Below are 19,706 nucleotides of genomic sequence, written 5' to 3' on the forward strand. Positions count from 1 at the left end.
AAAAGTTCAATCAAATTAGTCAGACATGACCCCTTAACAAAACCATGCTGACTGTCCTTGATTAATCCCTGCCTCTCCAAATGTAGTTCCCTATAGGTTGAGTTCAACCTAGAGGTTAAGTTCCAGTATATTCTGAATTTCAAAAATCATTCTGCAGTTCTTTTGATTGGAATAGAGGACATCAGTCAATTTTCCCAAGATGAAAGATGCATGCTTACAGACCTGGTGCACATATCAGTTGGGCTGTTAACTTTTGTCTGTGTGAGACCAACACCTGAAGGTTTCTGACAACTGGGAACATTTGTAATTTTTTTCTAACAAGTTTTTTTTTAATGTATCCTTTCATGGGATGTGGGCATCGCTGGCAATGTCAGCATTTGTTGCCCACCTCTAATTGCCCAGCGTGCTAGAGGGCAGTTATGAGTCAACCACATTGCTGTGGGTCTGGAGTCACATATAGGCCAGACCAGGTAAGGATGGCGGACTCTCTTCCCTAAAAGACATTAGTGAACCAGATGGGTTTTTACAACAATAAATGATAGTTGTCATGGTCACCATTACTGAGACTAGCTTTATATTCCAGATTTATTAATTGAATTTAAATTCCACCAGCTGCCATGGTGAGATTTGAACCCATGTCCCCAAAGCATTAGCCTGGGCCTCTAGGCTATTAGTCTAGTGACATTATCACTACGTCACCTTCTCCCCAAATACAAATTGGATAAAGTAGGAACAAGTAGGATAAAGATAAAGAAAGAAAGAAAAATAATATTTTTGAAGAAGCTATGGGGTGAGGGATATATTACATTGAAATAACATTTCCATCCCATTCTACCAGGGTGATCATAAGAAATAGGTGCAGGAGTGGGCCATTTGGCATATCGAGCCTGCTCTACCATTCGATAAGATCATCACTGCTCTGATTGTGGCCTTTTTCACTTTCCTGCCTGAACTCCCCATAACCCTTAACTTCCTTGTTGACCAAAAATCGAACTAACCAACTGTCCTGTATTTTAAGGGATTGTCCCTTATTTTGACCGTTTCTCATTCGTCCCTTATTTCTACAACAGCCTGTGGAAGACTGAGCCTGGGAGTCTCCTCTTGCCTTTATCTCGTATTTTCTGTGAGCATGCACACTGTGGCCGTTGGCCACCAAGGGGAGTTATTGTGACCAGCACCTCCCCGGTCGAAGAGTCACTTTTTTTCAAAAGAGTTGGTCATCCTGCATGCTACTGTCATAAAGCTGCCTTTAATGTCACATTTCTGAAAGGCCTAAATCGCATGACAGACCATTTCAGAATAGCCACTGGGATAAAGTACAATCTCACCATCTTCTGGTAGATCTATATTATTGCATGAACAAATCCTTGCCAAAATCTCCATAAAATAAAAAAAATGAAGTTTAAAGTTAACAATCATGCACCTGTATTATGGGCCTAAGACAGGCACAGTAATGAGTTTAGCAATGCAGAAGCTCATGCCTGATCTGCATGGGAGTTTGGGCCACTGCTAAATAGATTAGGGCCTTTGTCTAGGGCCTCTGTCTGAAATGAGTGCAGGTCTCACTTTGATATTGAAATGAGGCTCCTGCACTCATTATGGACTCCTAAATTTGCCTTAGTCAGAGCTTGCAATGTGTAAGATGGTCCAAAATTTTATTTTCTGTAGAGCTGAAAGCTGTGCTCCTCCTGGCTGCAGAAAACAACTGCAGTCCATTAGCCTTAGACCCCTTCCAATCACATTCTCTCCTCCCCTACTGAATCTACCTCTGCATCTCAGTGTGGTCCAAAATTCTTAAAACGCAGACAGGCAAACTGTGGCAATGTTGTCTGCAGCTCCCTTGAGCTATTTTGATTATGCCTAAAGACAAATTTACTTTGGTGGCATATTGCTTAAATAGAGCCCAGAATAGGCCCCTGTGACTAATATCGTTGTTGACTAGGTTTTGCTTAACAGAGGAACACTGGGAAATGTAGCAGTGTGCACTTCATGAAAATAGATAGTAGTGGAAATATAAAATGGGACCTTCACCACCTGAAAAGAGGAAATACAATTTAACTTTTATTATGGAGGAAACCCTTTAACAGAATTTTAACCTGTGTAAGATATGCTGATGGAGATGCTATTTATCTTCTGTTTCTGTTTCAATTTTTCACGATGCTCTACCATATCTTGTTTTGATTTGATGCAAAAAGGAACCATAAATCTCCTCAAGTTTAATCACTTTCTTTATGTTGTAGGTGATTCACAACTATGGTCATGGGGGTTTTGGTCTGACTATTCACTGGGGCTGTGCCATGCAAGTGGCAAACATCTTTGGCAGGATTCTTCAGGAGAAGAAGCCGAGCTGGAAATCCCAGTTGTAATTAGGCATAGTCACACTTGCCTTGCCTTACTGTTACTTCTGCTTCTTCAAATAATGATGATAAATGGCTTTAAAACAGGTAGAAATTTGTACCCATTGGCCCAGCTTTTCACCGAGTTGGAATGACTCTGGCCATTTAAAAATGGCGAGTGGGACCCAATTCCAGTATTTCTGCCCCCATTCTTGGCACCCCCAATTTTCACTGGTGTGGGATAAGGGCATGGGTAGCCCACATCTTAAACTTTGGACCTGGCTGGCTCTATTGCGAGGATAGGCGTCTCCTAGACCCCCGAAATTTTTGTGTAGTCTGCCCAGGTTCTGGATGACTTGTGGTTCATGACCTCTCCGAGGAGTCATGAACCATAGTTTGTATTCGGGACTCTTCCAAAGGTAAGTTCAAAAGGTCTTACCCATGCCACTGATGCTCCTTCCATGCCCATTCGCCCAGTATACCTTATATATGGAACCAATGAGCCATATAGTAACAATGACATGTGTGGAACTGCTCCAAAAAAAAAATACCCATTTATAAATCATCTTTTAAAAAAAAAACTGTTGTTCCTACAACCCTGTAAAATGTCAATCAGACAGACCATTAAAGTATAAATAACAGAGTCTTCAAACACTTCATAACTCTTAATTTTGGGCAATTAAACATTGAGACATTGACAAAAGAGATCACAGGAAGAATAACTTATTATACCCACTTAAAGACGTCAATCAAGCAAACTTAACAGCTGTTACCAATTGCAAAAACAGAACCTCATGCTGAGATAATCCTTGATGAGTCTGGGCTCTCAACCAAACATGCATAATAAGGCCATCCACTTATACTGAAAGAGTTCTTACACCTGTCCTCATTATGCATGCTTGAGTTGACATAGAAGTGGCATGGGTGTGGTGTGGGGCTAGAGGGCCTAACAGCATTTAATACAACTGGGACAAAGCGTCAGAGAACCGAGGTGGGCCTTCTAACCAGCCCGCCTCAGCACTCGCCTGCCCTCGTAGCTGCCTATGCTCTGCTTTCAGGGCTGACTGTATCCAGCAGTCACCCCCTCTCCCCAAGCGAAATTTGCAACATTTGGAGGCCTTTCTGCTGTTGTGAATCGGGAAATTTCCTGATTCGAGCTACCTGCCTTGGTAGTAAAAATTCGGCCCATCATATTAGTTTGTCATTGGCAAGTGATGAGCCCATTGTATTCTCCAAAATTGCCGAACCTTCCTCCCTCCCTGCCCTCCAAGCTTCTCCTCTATTAGTCCGCAGCTAAGTGTCTTTGTCCTACAAATCCCCAGATAATCCCTTGCTAACTCTAGAAATTTGTAAGTGGGGAATTCGTGTGTCACTCACTCTGAGGCACTGTGCAGTGGTACAAATTTGTACTTAGATGATTTTTGTTGCTTTGTAGTCTGCATTTTAGAAATCAGTTCATATCTTTTAAAATGGGACATGAATTGGGTGGGCAACACTGTTCCTTCTAAGCCTCTAAATCTAAGCCTCCTGGGTATCCTAATTTATCCTTGTCTGTCTTGAGAAATTGTCCTGACAAATGGTGCCAGGAAAGATTATTGTCCTAATTTTTAATCATATTAATAAATTTCTTTTAAGAAAAAAATTCTGCATTAAATGGACCTGAATTTTACCGCCAGCTACAGAACTTTTTGCATTTAACTTGCGCTATTGTGAATTTTATTTTTGGTGATTGAGTAGTATTAATAATATCCAATTTAATGGCTGGGGATACTATCAGGTAACCTTAAACAAGGTTTATAATGAATCCTGCAATGATTTCAAATAATTGATCCACAGTCAATAATTACTTTAATATCGAAACTACCTTGGATGATTTTGCGAACTAAATACAAATAACAAGGCAAATTCAGATTCAGAAATTCCTGACATCAAAAATCAATTAATGCAAATACAGCTCAGAAATAATATATTCATACTTTTTTGACTTATCATAATTGTTATATTAAATTTAAAGAGCGGACAACCTTCATGACTTCAGAATGTAAAAGAGTGAAGAATAAGTGGCCCATTGAATCCTCTAACATTACATCATTACATTAGGAACAAGGAATGAATTAATATGACAATTATTTGGTAATAGTAATTAATCTGTTACAACATAATTTATCCAGCCATATAGAATGGTGTATTATGGTATTGTTCATAACGACAAGGAATGTTGTGTTTTGACATTGTTGACTTATTGACACAGAATAGTTAATTTAACAATTCAACAAGGTCGCCTATAGAATTTTTAAATTCACTATAAATGAGCTCAATAAAACTTAAAATGAATTACAAAAAGAATCTTCATTTAATAAAATTATCTTTTTATATTTTAATGCAAACATTAATATCATTAAGTATATTTTTGTCCCATTACTATGAAGTAGCTTATTTACATCAATCAGGAAACAAGTTTACCAGTGACAGGCTGTCATGCAAGCACTGCATATGTTTTGTAAACAGTAAAATGCTCCAGTTCACTGCTTGGAGAACAAGTAAAATACATTCGAACACAAGACAGTAGTCACCTGATATACACAAGCAATCTGTAGGTGCACATTGAATATCAAAGCACAGTATTAATTTAATAATATGCTGTGCAGGTCCACATTTGAACTCACGTTGAACACATTCTTACAGTTCGGAGTAAAAAGAGCTCACAGGAAACCCAGATAATTCAATATTCACAAACACAATTTGAAACAAGCCAACAGTAATACCTGCACCACAGCCAGACAGAACACAGAGAGACCCAAACCTCCCTGATAATTCCATGGAGTCTCCTTGGGATTTGGAGATCAATTCTGCCATGTCCTGCTTATAATCAAACACAAAAAGAAATCACCAACGACATAGCCATGAATTTGACTCAGCCTCAAAGATCCCCTCCTGTCCCAGATTATGGTTGACAAAGGTTGTATCAAATGTACATAATGACATTTGCAATCAATCAAAATTGTCCAGATAATGGTGATAAGTGTGCCTATTTCCACTTCGCTTTTGTAGATTTGCATAAATGTGTAGGTCATAATTGTGTATGATATTAGTAGCAGAATTAACACATTTGTATGTTCACTCTGTCTACTATTACTAATATTACACAGTTTCAATCCAGTGAACTTTCTGAGGTTGGTAAGGATATGTGGTATCTATGATATTAATTTTCCCAGTGATAAAATGAATAGAAAAATAATTCCTTGGAGTGAATAACAGGCTGAGGTCTAATCAAGGGATATGGTCCAATTGTTTACATATAATAGTGGATGCTTGGAAGTGAGTTACAGGTGTCATCTAATTGAGGAATTGGAAGGTTAATATATAAAATAACTTAACCAAGAGTGAACTAAAGGCTGGATAACAACAAAGGATTTGGGGTAGTTTATATCACATAATAGATAACTGAGAGTGAGTTATAGGCTAGCATCTATTTGGGTTTTGAATGATGACCTGAACCACATGATATTGAGTAGTTTATAATTGCCATCTAAACCCTCAGTTATATATTTTAAACTAATAGATCGCTGTAGTGTTGCTCATGAGTAGTCCAGGACCTAAATGTTTACCACAATTTGCCACCGCAAAATATCACATCACCAACTCAAGGTAAGACGCACCTTACTGACACTGAATGTTACATGCTTCACAAATATATTTGTAGTACTATTAACTACTACTTTACAAAACTTGTTTAATCTGACTATTTCATCCCTGTCTTCCACCATAGTTTTGCGGATACCTTATAGAGTTGTTTATATTCCCTTCGCTAAAACCCTTTTTCATGAGTTATTTATATGATTAGCAGAGACTTTTTTTTGCTTCTTTGTTGCATTTCTAACTCTTGCTAAAACTACTTTTGGCATGTCACTGCCTTGGGAGGTTTTTATTTATTAATGGTTAGATCTCCAATGAGTTGAACCTGAACAGGTGATCATTGCTTATCACCCAGGCCCAGCTAACTGACCATCTCCAGCCAACCAATGTCTGAGGTCAACATCAGAGCACTTAACAAATATCCACCCCACCCATCACCCCACGGGCCTAACTAAAATAACGGTTTTGACAATACTTCTGTTTAGTGGTTTTATCTATAATTTGCCAGAAAATTATACCTTATTTTTGACAATTCTTTCCACCAGTATGCTTCACAGCTGTTTGGAAATTTTCTGCCTAGGTGTTATGACGTATTTCAAAGTATTTTAGTGCCACAGGGATAGAATGAAAACTGTGGTGCTTTTCACTCTCAAACAGAATTTGACTCTAAGTTCAAACTCTGTTCCCTGGTCTACCTGATCATTGTAACATTCAGAAGCAATCAGATTCAGCTCAAACTCTTGCCACCAATTCTACCCCCTATTTCGGCATTACCTCAGTTTGGACCAGTGTTTACAATCTTAGCATTCTATTTAGTCCTTAGCTTTGCTTCCAACCCCATATCCTTTCCTTCACAAAGACCACCTACTTTCACCTCCGTAACATCATCTGTCTCTGCCTCATGTGCCTCATCATTTGCTGCTGAAATTCACATCCATGCCCTTCTCACTTCTAAGCCTGACTATATGAATGTTCTCCTGAATCATTTCCTACCTACTCCTCTGCAAATTTCAGCTCATCCAAAATTCTGCTGCCCATATTCTATTTCGTACCAAGTCATACTCGCCCATCACTCCTGTCCATGCTGACCTATGTTGGGTCAGTCCCTCAACATCTCCAATTTAAATTTCTCTACCTTGTGATTAAATCCTTTAAAGCCTCCTCTCCACTCCGCCCTCCATAATTTTTAACCTCCTCCAGCCCTTCAACCTCACCAGGACTCTCTATTTCTCTGGCTCGGGCCTCCTGTGCACCCACTCTTCTGTTCACTCTACCATAGGTAGCTGTGTCTTCAAGCCACAAGATTCCATGCTGGGATTTTACAACCCTCTGCCTCTCCACTTTAAAGACCCTCCTTAAAGCCAACATATTTGACCAAGTTTTTGACCTTCCCTTCTATTAGCTTCTTCTTTGTTTCAGCATTGATTTTGAGTCTCATTACATCTCTCAGAATTGCCTTGATCATTTTTTTCTATGTTAAAGATGCCACATAAGTGGAAATTGTTATGGTGCACTCTGTTTTTGTGGAACTATAATATCCAGTGTGAATCTAAGACTCCCATCTCTCACTGTTTCATATTCCTAGAACTAGCATTCCTAGCACCCAAGCCCCAGTGAAATTTAAGCTCAAAACAGCAGACAGAAGGGCAGGCTTTTACAGTAGAAACATCTTGGAGGTGTAGCATTAAATAATTAATTTTATGGGTGAGATTATTGAGTTTCTTTAAAATCTATGAAATTTTGAAGTGAGCTTGATGTGTTATTTCTAGCTGTGTGTATTCACCTGAGTTGGAAAAGAAAATAGCAACCGAAAACAAAGTAAAGAAATTACTTGAGCAATATGATTGATACCCTGATTCACAAGCGCAAGTTTTACAAACATTTGAGGGATTTGATTTTTAATTTGATGCTCATTGCTTGTTTTTCTTGATAATTCTTGCTACATTTGGTTTATTCGTGTTTAATGAATCTGATCTTGGTGGTCGAACAGCCAAGTAGATATTTGAACCAGTTTTTTTTGCCCTGTAGATTTGTGATGGTCATACCTGATGCATGCCACTCATGACTTGTTAAGCTTCTGAGATCAGGTTTTCAGACACAACACAGCATAATTGAAAAATGACCAAAATTCTTCATGTAAGTCTGCATTCCCCTGTGAGCAGCATATTTGCTGCTTTCGTTTTCCAATCACATTAGAGAGATGTACAGTGTATGGAAATTAGGCTTAATCAATCAAAATTATTGGGATGAACTTTAATTTAGCTTCAAAATTGAGGTTTTAGCTTCTGGTCTGAACGAGTGCTCTGACTGAGGAGCAGTGGCACATGACCAATGAGAAAGGGCTATCCATGCTTTGATGAGCCCTGTTGCATACAGCATATCACTAAACATTCAATCTGACATGGTATTGAGAAAAACAAGCTGCTTCCCCATGAGGAGAACAGGAGGACTTTGAAAGTGATGTAACCATGCATCAGTAGAGATCTGAGGGCACGTACCTGCCATCTTCTGTGCCGGGAAAGGAGAAGATCACTTTTTGGGGGAGAGGGGCATGATATTCAATTATGTGTACTACTTGTGAGTTATCTAAAGTTGCACACATTTCAACAGTCAGATTTTGTGTTTGCTTGTAACCACAGTAATCACAAAATAGCCAATTTCTGAGCGAGAACTCATTGCTATTACAATGGCTCCACCAACCTGTAGTTAAGTGGCAGCCTGTCTCAGCTGGTAGCAATTCAGCCTCTAAATGTAGGTTCAAGCCCTGCTCCAGGACTTGAGCGCGCAATCTACGCTGAAACTCTAATGTAGTAGAGCGAGTGTAACATGAAGTCAGTTGTCATCCTTCAAATAAAACATTAAGCCAAATTTCCAATTACGTGTCAGGTCTACATTAAAAATCCCCTCCAGAATTTCCCCAAAGGTTTTCCAGCTGGATATCTCCAGAACCTCTGGAGAAACAGCTAAAAGTGCCTGTTCTGCTGTTTCATGGTTCTGCTGCTCATCCACTAAAGTTACAGCAGCAGATCAGGGAAACTGTGGAAATTCGGGGCCTCCATTTTATTTTGAGCAAGAGCAGGGATTCTCCTGGTGTCCTGGCTATCATTTCTACCACCACCATAAACAGAATCAATCGTCACTTGTGGGACCTTATTGTGTGCATTACACTTTGATTGTTTTCCAAGTGCTTTAGGATATTTCTAAGGCATTTTAACTCCTGTACAGATGCATGCCTTGATTTCTATTCACACAGGCAACTTCTCTTGCGCAAAAGTGAGCATGATTTGTCTGTCTGAAAGCCTGCCTATACCAGCCCAAATTAACCATGAACCATTGTTTGTTCTCAATATTTCCAAATTAATTAAATGTGATTTTAATGTAGCTAATTTAATGCCATTTGGAGTACATATACTAAGGCATTCATACATGACATGTTGAGCTCATGTTCGAAGCTCAACTCAATGTTAATCAGATTCTGCTGTCATTAAACCTTTTATAATTTTTTACAATTCACAAATGTTCTTGAAACTGCCCATTTCTCATCTTGAATCAGTGTCACTGTTGTTACTTCTCGCTGTCCCAGTGAAAGAGTTAGATTATGGTCTTAAGAGGGACTACCCCAACATAATTCCTTACAGCTAGTAAATATCTCTACGATTATCACAGGTTATATATTACTTCACTCATGCAAATAGGATTGGTTAGAGTTATGATTCTCAGTGAAGCACTGAAATGATATTGGTTCAAGCAGAGATATAGAGAGAATAAAAGAGGCAACTAGTGCGTGAACTCAATGTGTGGATCAGGGGTGGGGGTTAGCCAATCCTGTTTGGCAAGTACATGTCACATTTACCTAGTACAATCTTATATGTAACTGAGAATAGCTCTACTTGTAATGTACCTGTGAAATTTGCTACCAGAAATACTGAAAGTTAAAAATTCAAACATTTCTATCTTCTGGAAAATTTGTTGGAATGTTCTTAAAGCATGGCCCTCAATAAGTTCAAATCAAAAGCACCCTAATGATACTATCGCCTTAGCATCAGGGATTGGCTTTCAGCATAGCAAAGAATAACCAATTACAATATTGGTATAGCAACAGTGAAAATCTTATAATATTACTGATACCAACCAGGAATAATCAAGTCCGATATTAGCAACAAGGAATGACCTATTGTGACAGCGAAGTGACAGAATGCTGCCTATTGTGATATAGATGGCATACACATCAGGAAATGGCACCTTAGAAAAACATTGTTTTACCAGCAAGAGACTCATTAAGATATCACCTGCTTAGCAAAACACCTGATACAAGACCAGCTCGTTGAAGTTAGTGGGTAGCCATGATCTTGCATTTATACATGTTAACATACATAAATTTCCTGTTGGAAATGTTGACTTTCTCAGTATGTAACTGAGTTTTCTATAAAGCGGTGCAGCCTCAAGCACATTTTTTATTGTTTTAAAGTTACAGGTTTGTTAAGCAGTCCCATTGCATGGTACAGTAATACAGACAAACCTTGCAAATACAAACTGGTCTTTCTAATGAGATTACTTCTTTTTGTGAAGATGACCAGGATTTCCTGCTTTACCTACCTCATATTCACATTGAGGCTATTTCTTGTGTGGTTTGATCTTCCGTGCAATGATAAAGTCAAGTCCTTGTGCACCAACTTGTCCATACTTGGCAGCACGCCTGCAAAGTTCATTTGGACAGTGTACTTTCAGTACTTATTTCCTGCTTATCTTCTGTGCAAGAGTTATGATTAATTGAAAATGGGACTGTGTGGCCACTATAAGAGATTGTTTAGACCAGCTTATTGAAGTTTAATGAGTACCCATGATAGTTTTCAATTCATTTATTAATAAACATTGTACTTCCTGTTGCAAATATTTAATTTATCAATGCATGGGGTTAACTCACAGTAGGGGGAAATCATATACAATAGCAGTTTGTAGTAACAAAGCTTGTCTGTATTATGGCTGGGTAAATGGCAAGGTATGAAAGGCAGGTCCCTCCCCTTACATTCTACTTTAGATTCTACCTTTTAGTTTCCAATCATTTTTGGGTGCCCTTTGGTTTGACATCACAAGACTGCTGGGGTGGGGTGGGGTTGTTTCCCCTTTTTTTAATATATATATGAGCAACGCTCTACATTTGTTTCCCACCTTAATACTCACGCCATTTTTTAACCAGCAGAATGGATGTATAATGGTAATTATCACAATGCTGTCTGCTTCCTGTGAGGCCATTTTTGGTCTGGTTGCTCTTCCAACAGACTCACTCTAGGTGCTCCTGGTTGAGTTGCTTGAGCAATGTGTCCTGCCCACCATTTCCTGACCCCACTCTTGCTGACTGGACTCTTGTAGACCTCGCCCCATTGTTTCAATCGGTAGGAAGCAGGAAGCAAGGGCTGCCAATAAACAGCATCCACTGTATACTGAAAGCGTCAGGTAGATTGAGGATTCCAACATAACCTGATTGGGAAAAACAGGTTCTGTAAACTAATGTGCCTTTCTTCACTGTCTTTTCAATAATGTAACTACCATTTTACAAAGTTTTCTGAAAGGTGCTTTAAACATTTCTCCTTGGTCCTTACTTCCTTGTAGCATACAGCATTTACAGCTGAAAATACAAGTTGCTTCCAAGCCTCTGCCAAGTCACTCTGAAGTTAGCCACTAGGATGTGAGCATGGACCATCACGGGGGTAGCACTGCATTTCCTTCACTCTCTGAGTTTTTAAAAATTCTCTCACAGGGTGTGGACATTGCTGGCTAGGCCAGCATTTATTGCCCACCCCTAATTGCCCTTGAGAAGGTGGTGTGAGCTGCCTTCTTGAACCACTGCAATTCCATATGGTATAGGTACAGCCACAGTGCTGTTAGGAAGGGAATTCTGGGACAGTGAAGGAACAACGATATAGCTCCAAATCAAGATGGTGTGTGGCTTGGAAGGGAACTTGCAGGCGGTGGTGTTCCCAATGTCTGTTGCCCTCGTCCTTCGAGGTGGTAGATGTTGCGGGTTTGGAAGATGCTGTCGAGGGAGCCTTGGTGTGTTGCTGCAGTGCATCATGTAGATGGTAAACACAGCTGCCACTGTGCATTGGTGATGGAGGGAGTGACTGTTCAAGATGGTGGATGGAGTGCCAATCAAGCGGGCTGCTTTGTCCTGGATGGTGTCAAACTTCTTGAGTGTTGTTGGAGCACACTCATCCAGGTAAGTGGAAAGTATACCATCACACTCCTGACTTGTACCCTTGTAGATGGTGGACAGGCTTTGGGGAGTCAGGAGGGGGGTTACTCTTTGCAGAATTGCCAGTCTCTGACCTGCTCTAGTAACCACAGTACTTACATGGTTGGTCCAGTTCAGTTTCTGGTCAATGGTAACCTCCAGGATGTTGGTAATGGGGGTTTCAGTGATGGTAATACCATTGAATGTTCAGAGGAGGTGGTTAGATTCTCTTTTGTTAGAGACAGTCATTGTCTGGCACTTGTCTGGCAGGAATGTAACTTGCCACACATCAGTCCAAGCCTGCATGTTGTCCAGGTCTTGCCGCATATGGACGTGGACTGCTTCAGTATCTGAAGAGTCACGAATGGTGCTGAACATTGTGCAATCATCAGCAAACATCCCCACTTCTGACCTTATGTTGGAGGGGAGGTCATTAATGAAGCAGTTGAAGATGGTTGGGCCTAGGACACTGCTCTGAGGAATTCCTGTAGTGATGTCCTAGGACTGAGATGATTGACTTCCAACAACCACAACCATCTTCCTTTGTGTTAGGTATGACTCCAACCAGTTGAGAGTTTTCCACTGATTTCCATTGACTCCAGTTTATTAGGGCTCCTTGATGCCACACTCGGTCAAATACTGCCTTGATATCAAGGGCAGTCATTCCCACCTCACCTCTTAAATTCAGCCCTTTTGTCCATGTTTGGACCAAGGCTGTAGTGAAGTTGGAATCTGAGTGGCCATGGCAGAACCCAAACTGAGCATCAGTGAGCGGATTATTTCTGAGTAAATGCCGCTTGATAGCACTGTCTACAAAACCTCCCATCACTTTGCTGATGTTCGAGAGTAGACTGATGGGGCAGTAATTGGCTGGGTTGGATTTGTCCTACTTTTTGTGGACAGGACATACCTTGGCAATTTTCCACATTGTCAGGTAGATGCCAGTGTTGTAACGGTCCTGGAACAGCCTGGCTACAGGAGCAGCTAGTTCTGGAAGCCTGTAGTCTCAGTATGGTCGCATGGCTAAGAAAGGGAAACAGATTTGGAATTCTCTGCATCTCACTGCTCTGTGGCACAGTGCATTAGATTGAACGTACGACACAACTTTGCCACCATGGCAACAATCTGTAAAACTCTATGGAGCCTTAGACACTTTGTTTACTACATTTCACCTCCTTTCCCATTCTCTCCTTGTCTCCTCCAGATGGTGACTCATTGTGAGGCACAATTCCACCAGTGTAGGCAATGCACCAGTAGATTTCCTAAGTGGCCATTTTCATGTGTGGACATATGTGACAGAATGCTATTTAACTATAGGAACATTACAGTGGAGCATGATCCTGCCCTTACCAGGCAGCCTTATGATTACTTTCCAGCAGGAGTAGTATTCAGAATAGTATTCAGAAGCATGAACTCTGAAAGATTCTGTCCCCTTCAGGGACACAGCGAGTTGCATTGGGTGGAATTTAATGCCTTTCCCCGTGGCGAGTTTGGTGGCAGGGGAGCATTTAATCAGGCAGGCGGATCGTGGGTGGTGATCCTGCAGCCTTCCTGCCACAGGGAGGCTGTTAGGTTTCAGCAGATAGTCTTCCCACACTGCTGGTAAAAAGCCAGTGGCAGCCAGAAATCCTTAATTAGTGTCCTAATTGACCTCTAGGCAGGAGGGCTGCCCCTACCACTGGTGAAATGCCATGGTGGAAGGAAGGCAACAGGCACACCAACCAAGCCTTCTGTCTCCATTAAATGGACCCCCCTGCCTCCCAGCCTGTCCTGAAAGGGTTAGTAAAATCCAACTCACCGAGTGCACTGTGGATAGATTGAATTATGATCTATTGAAAAAGGTGGGACTTGTTTTCATCATACCTGTGCAATGAAAGGAGTGATTAGGGCTCCCACGCGTGCCATCCCACTGCATGTTCCTAATCCCAATGCACGGGTGGCAGTCGGGTAAACCTGGAAGAAATAAAGCCAGAGAGAATTAAAGTGAAGGATGACATTTGGGGATATTTGGGTATTGTTACTTTACTACTTAGTCTGCACAAAAGAAAAACAAAGCTGTAGATCACAGCCAGGAGAGGAAATGGAATAAAGTGAGAGGATTAGAGTGGTGAAGCCAAAACTATGGTTAAAGAGAAAGATTTTGAGAAATTTTCTTAAGAGAAAAGGAGGTGGCAAGGTGGAGGGAACTGGGTGGACAAGGGTTTTGGCTTTAGATGGAGAGAGACTGAGGTGGAGGTAGTGAATGATGTAGAGCTGAAACAGAGCAGTCATAGTAGAGTGAGTATGGAGGAAAAAACTGAACTTAATGGTTATAAAACCATTTTACAGCGACACTATAATTGCCATGTACACAGCTGAAGATTCTTGTTACGTTGGAGTTCATCCCTACTCTTTTCCATCTTATCCTTCTTGACAAATGCAAATTGTTTGAGGGAATCTGAATTTAATTCTTGGTTTCAGAATCTTAATTCTAACTTTGGTTGCTCCTCAAAGGTGAAGATTGTTTTTAAAAAAAAAACTGTCAATCTAATCATGTAGATTCCAATTAGTGCACTGTATCCAATTTCTTTCTTTATATCATGCACCATTTTTATGCATCCTCAGGATGTGGGTATCACTGGTGAGCCCACATTTATTGCCCATCCCTAGTTGCCCTGAGGCGATGGCATTGGGCCTTCCTCAGCCACTGTAGTGGTTTCACACAACTGAGTGGCTTACTAGTCCAGATCAGAGGGCAGTTAAAAGTCAACCATGTTGGTGTCAGACTGAAGTTAAACGGAATCCTGACAGATCCCAGGTTTGCTTTTATAAAAGGACATCTGTGAAACAGTTGCATTTTTATGACAATCCAACTGCTTCACTTACGCTTTTACTGCATATTTTAAAAACTAAATTCAAACTCTGAAACTGACATTGTCATTTTCTGGATTACCAGTTAAGTAACATAACCACTGCACTACTGCACACATGAGAAATGGATAGCTTGACTCTAGAATTCTTGTGTGCAGCAGTACATTGACCTTACCTCAGGAGTATAAACATATGCAGCTTGAAATCCACCTGATATGAAAGCTCTGGCAATAAAGAGGAATGCTGTGAGGGCCAACCTGAAGAAGAGAACCACATAAATAGTCATCCCCACAGATAATAGGATAACTGATATAAAAAATGAATTAGAAACAAAAGGCAATTATTCCTCTATTCATTCTGACTAAACTGTTTCTTCTACATGCAGCCCTGCAGCCAATGTGGTATCTCACAACATCACTGGAACTTAGCAATGATTCAGAGGAGGCCCAATGCAGATCAGTGTCAGGAATTTCAGAACCCCAAATATTGGGTAGCCTAACGCACATTGAATTTAGTATTGTCACAAGGACTAACCTTGTACAATGAATTTCTGGCTTGTGAAATTTAATGTAAACATACTTTTTGTTACCTAAGTAAAATGCAATGATCTGTGTGAGAAATGTTCATACTTAAATTTAGCAAAAAAGGCAGTACTCTAATGCATTTCTTCAAATTTGGTTTGTATCTGCCAAGGTTATTTAGAGTTATTTAGCACCCAGTGAGTTCTGTCAAAGATGACTGGAACAATTTGAGACAATAAGGATTTTGCACACACAGCATAATAACATATTAAAGTGTGCTAGTAGACTTCTCATAGTGTCGCTCAAGATTGTAGTCTCATATTTGGGGTGCAATTTTTAATGTTTACCTTGCAGTGTAAACAAACAGTAAGTTTCCCATCACTGTAAAAGAAGAAATCTGCTAAAGTCAGTGTCACATGGTAAAAATATTATACCCTTTACTGATACTAAAAGGTATAATATTTGTAATACTATTTATCTGCCTTCTTACTTAGTTAAGTAACTTTGTTCCTGTTCAAAACCTCTTATTCTTCACTATTTACAATATAAAATCTTCCTTCTTTTTCTATTAGTGTGATTTCCAACCAAGGTGCATTTCAGTGTTTTTATATGTAACTATTCGGGGAGGTTTTCCCATTGTCACCAGTGACCAACCCCTCAACTGAAGTCAATTTGCCATTGTCTGAAAATGACCATGATCCTGGCTCCAACATCATTTCCTCTCAGCAACACTAAAAATGTCATTCAAAACAACACTCCAATTCTTTACTTAATGGGTAAAAAATATTTTACATTTTTTGCCATTTATACCTTGCATTACCACAATGGGTGAATAGGTGTGACTCAGGTAAATCTCAAAGACTGAACTCCAGGTACTGGGGCACCTGTCTGCTACTCCTCAAATAGTAAACTTACAGGTGCAAAATGATATTTTAAAAAGGGCCAATCATTTTTCTGACATTGGAGAGGACTTAAATAGCCTCTAACTGACTTTAGGTTGGGCATGTTCAGAGCAGCCCTTGTAATCTGAATAACAGATTGTGAGTTACATGATGTAAAAGCTCTACTTTGGAAAAACTATGTATTATGTGGTTTACTGTTAGCAATTATTATGACCACAGTCGATGTTATTTGCTGAACAAGCCAAATCCCAGAGGGATTTTGCCTGGAACCGGGACAGCCAAGATGCAAGGGCCATTGTATTTGCCCTGATCTCGGGATTCCCACAGGTGCAGGGTACGATTGACTGCACTCATGTGGCACCCAGGTCTCCGTCGCTAAGCTTGGTGGACTTCATCAACTGCAAGGGCTTCCACTCACTGAACATGCAGCTGGTATGCGACCACCAGAAACACATCCTTCAGGTGTGTGCACGCTTTCCAGGGAGTGTGCACGATGCTACATCTCGAGTCATTCGCAGATCCCTGCAGTCTTCCACAGAGGCTGCAGGGTTGGCTCCTTGGGGACAAGGGCTACCCTCAGAGGCTGTTGCTGATGACACCCATGTGGCAGCCTCAGACTGCAGCAGAGCGACGCTATAATGAGGCTCATGCAGCAGCTTGCAACTTGGTAGAGCAGACCATCAGGATGTTGAAAATGCGGTTCTGATGCCTGGACCAGTCTGGTGGAGCCCTGCAATACAGTCCGCAGAGGGTGTCATGCATCGTTGTTGTCTGCTGGGCCCTTTACAACCTGGTACTGCAACGGGGAGAGGAGCTGGCTGAGGAGAAGATGGAGGAGCTGCATGTCTCCTCCAATGAGGAGGATGCCAACAGGGATGAGGTTGGGTGGGGTCCTCGGTGGTGACAATGATGGGGATGGGGCTCTCGCACTGGCTAGACGAGGCAGGCGTGCTCAGGAAGCCCTCCTAGCTTCCAGATTTATGGAGGATAATGATGACATGCAGTGAGGCATCCCCATAGATCCTCACATCACAGCTGTGAACGTTTGACTCCAGTCTGGCTTATGGCAGTGCCAGTACCCTCTGTGAGAATGCTCCTGTCATGGAGATGCAGTGGAGGGCCTAATAGTCACTCGATTGCAGGAGCATGATGACAACATGCAGTAAGGATACTTCATAGATCTTCACATAGCCTCTGGGAATGTCTGACTCCTGTCTGGCCACAAGCTCGCTTGCGCTCCATGATCAGGGCCATCTCAGAGACGCAGCCATGAAACGTGAGACGCATCTGATGCTGTGTCCGCCTTCAGCACCTCAGCCCTTCAGGAGCTGGTGCACAGCATCACTGGTTATAGATGCTGGTTTGTTGGAGGCCAGCCCTGCCTTAAAGGTGCTGAGAGCACACAGAGAGAATGAGAGAACTCGGTGGCATCTGCCCACTACATTCTGGCAGCAATGACCAGCACCACTGTGGTGCAGGCATCAGTAATGTTTTCAGGGAGTGTGCGACTGGACCATCACTGTGGTCTGAAGGCTGCACAGAGTACAGGGAAGAGGCCCTGGACTGAGACACCTGCCTTTTATCTTGTGCAGAAAAGTTTCACATCTGAATGACAAGAACATTGCTCATCAGAACAAGGAGCAACAGGGAGACATTCTTAAGAGTTTATTGACAATAGTGAACAGTATGTACAAGTATCAACACCCGTGGCTGGGCTGTGCAACTACTCTTACCTAACTTTCCTAACCCTGATGCCACGTCTTGGTGTTCCCCAGATATCCACAGCAGAGGTGGAGGCAGCCTGCTGACTGTGGCGACCTGTCTGTGATGACTTTGGTGGGCGTCCTCTGGAGGGCCAAGACTTGATGGGCCCTGGCCTGCTTTCAGAGTCCTGCTGTGTGGCAATGGCACCCTCCTCGGCCTGTGAAGCTGGAGTTGCGGAAGTCACAGGAAGAGGGGATTTGGAAGGGCCGGTCACCCCCAGAGTCACCTGGGTGGATGGATCCGGAGTGTGCACCTGCTGATCCTCCTCCCTATGGGTGCCGAAGGGCCCCTGGCTGACTCTGTGAGTGGAAGGGGTCACTGGAGTGAGATCAAGCTGCTCAGCATTCTTCTCGCATACGCACTGTTGGAAGCCAGCTATGGCATCAGCGATGGAGTTAAGCCGACGCAGAAGTGCAGGAGTGACATCCTGGACCAAGGTCTCCATGGCGGCTGGCATCCTGCCAGTGTTGACCTCAGTGGGTTGCAATGCCAGGGCTATCACCTCAGCCTGAAGACGGACAGACTCCTTCATCTTGCCTTGCAATCTGAGGAGTCATCTGACTCGGACTCAGCAACGTTCTGGCCTCCACCAGTCCTCCGAGCGCCAGGAACCTGCAAAGTCCCTGCCTCTGCCTGCTGTGGATCAGAAATTGTGATGTGCTCACCAGATTGTGATCCCGAGGCTATTCTAAAGCTAGGCCCCACCGAGGTGTGTGTCTCTGCGCTGGTGGAGGGTGTGGGTGAACGCTGACGGGTCTTCAGAGGTTTCTTCGAGGCTTGATTGGAAGCCCTGAGTCATGGACTCTGTCGGCTGTTTGGCAGATGTGCCTGCGAAAGCAAGGGGAGATAATTAGTACATGGCAGTCGCCTGTGAAAGAGGACACATCACTCACAGCATGGTTGTCTGATGGATGTTGCACTGCTGGATCCTCACTTAGTAGAGCAGCTCTGACCTCACCATCAGCACAGGACCAGTCCCGGTCATCGCCGGCTAGCTGGATGGCTCTGTTTTTGAATTCTGTCAGAACTTTGATCTCCGGCATCCTTCCACCTGTCTGCGATTTCCCTCCTATTGTGAGCCAGTTTGTCCTGCATTGATAGAGATCAGGAGAGTGTATCAGGATGCCTGCCGGGCCAGATCATAAGTACGTCTGGCCTGTTTGGGTGTTGAGTGGTCCCATCAACGGGATGAGGACAATGACGGTGTGTGTGAAATGATGATGTCCCTTGCACTGGCAATGAATGAGGACCCTGTGAATGTGTGATGGGTTTGTGAGTGTGTGAGTTGAGAGTGATAAGAGTGACTTACCCTGGCAGAACGGAGGAGATCATTCATCCTTTTGCGGAACTGGGTGGCTGTCCTCCTCTGCAGGGCGTTTGTGCTGACCACTGCTGCCACTACCTCCCAAGCTGGGTTGGTGACATTGTTACCCATCCTGCGGCCAGAGCAGGGGCAGGGCAAATC

The 19,706-nt window shown here is 42.2% G+C and overlaps 2 protein-coding genes across 5 annotated transcripts in view; one reads left to right on the top strand and one right to left on the bottom strand.

Annotated features, from left to right (window-relative positions):
* LOC144687864 (D-amino-acid oxidase-like) overlaps positions 1–4,005 on the top strand; it is a 31,192-nt gene extending 27,187 nt beyond the window's left edge. For all 4 annotated transcript variants that reach the window (XM_078554417.1, XM_078554418.1, XM_078554414.1 and 1 more), the window contains one exon: positions 2,241–4,005. In XM_078554417.1, coding sequence (XP_078410543.1) covers positions 2,241–2,366 — 126 coding nt within the window. In that variant the 3' untranslated portion in view covers positions 2,367–4,005. The remainder of the gene's footprint in view (positions 1–2,240) is intronic.
* A 76-nt stretch (positions 4,006–4,081) lies between these two features.
* svopa (SV2 related protein a) overlaps positions 4,082–19,706 on the bottom strand; it is a 60,196-nt gene continuing 44,571 nt past the window's right edge. Inside the window, exons 14-17 of the mRNA XM_078554413.1 lie at positions 15,230–15,311; positions 14,068–14,157; positions 11,258–11,450; positions 4,082–5,195 (exon numbers count right to left, since the gene is read on the bottom strand). Of these exons, the coding sequence (XP_078410539.1) occupies positions 11,259–11,450; positions 14,068–14,157; positions 15,230–15,311 (364 nt within the window). The 3' untranslated portion in view covers positions 4,082–5,195; position 11,258. The remainder of the gene's footprint in view (positions 5,196–11,257; positions 11,451–14,067; positions 14,158–15,229; positions 15,312–19,706) is intronic.

The sequence above is a fragment of the Cetorhinus maximus genome, chromosome 12, assembly GCF_964194155.1.
Source record: "Cetorhinus maximus chromosome 12, sCetMax3.hap1.1, whole genome shotgun sequence".
In the NCBI taxonomy this organism is placed as follows: domain Eukaryota; kingdom Metazoa; phylum Chordata; class Chondrichthyes; order Lamniformes; family Cetorhinidae; genus Cetorhinus; species Cetorhinus maximus.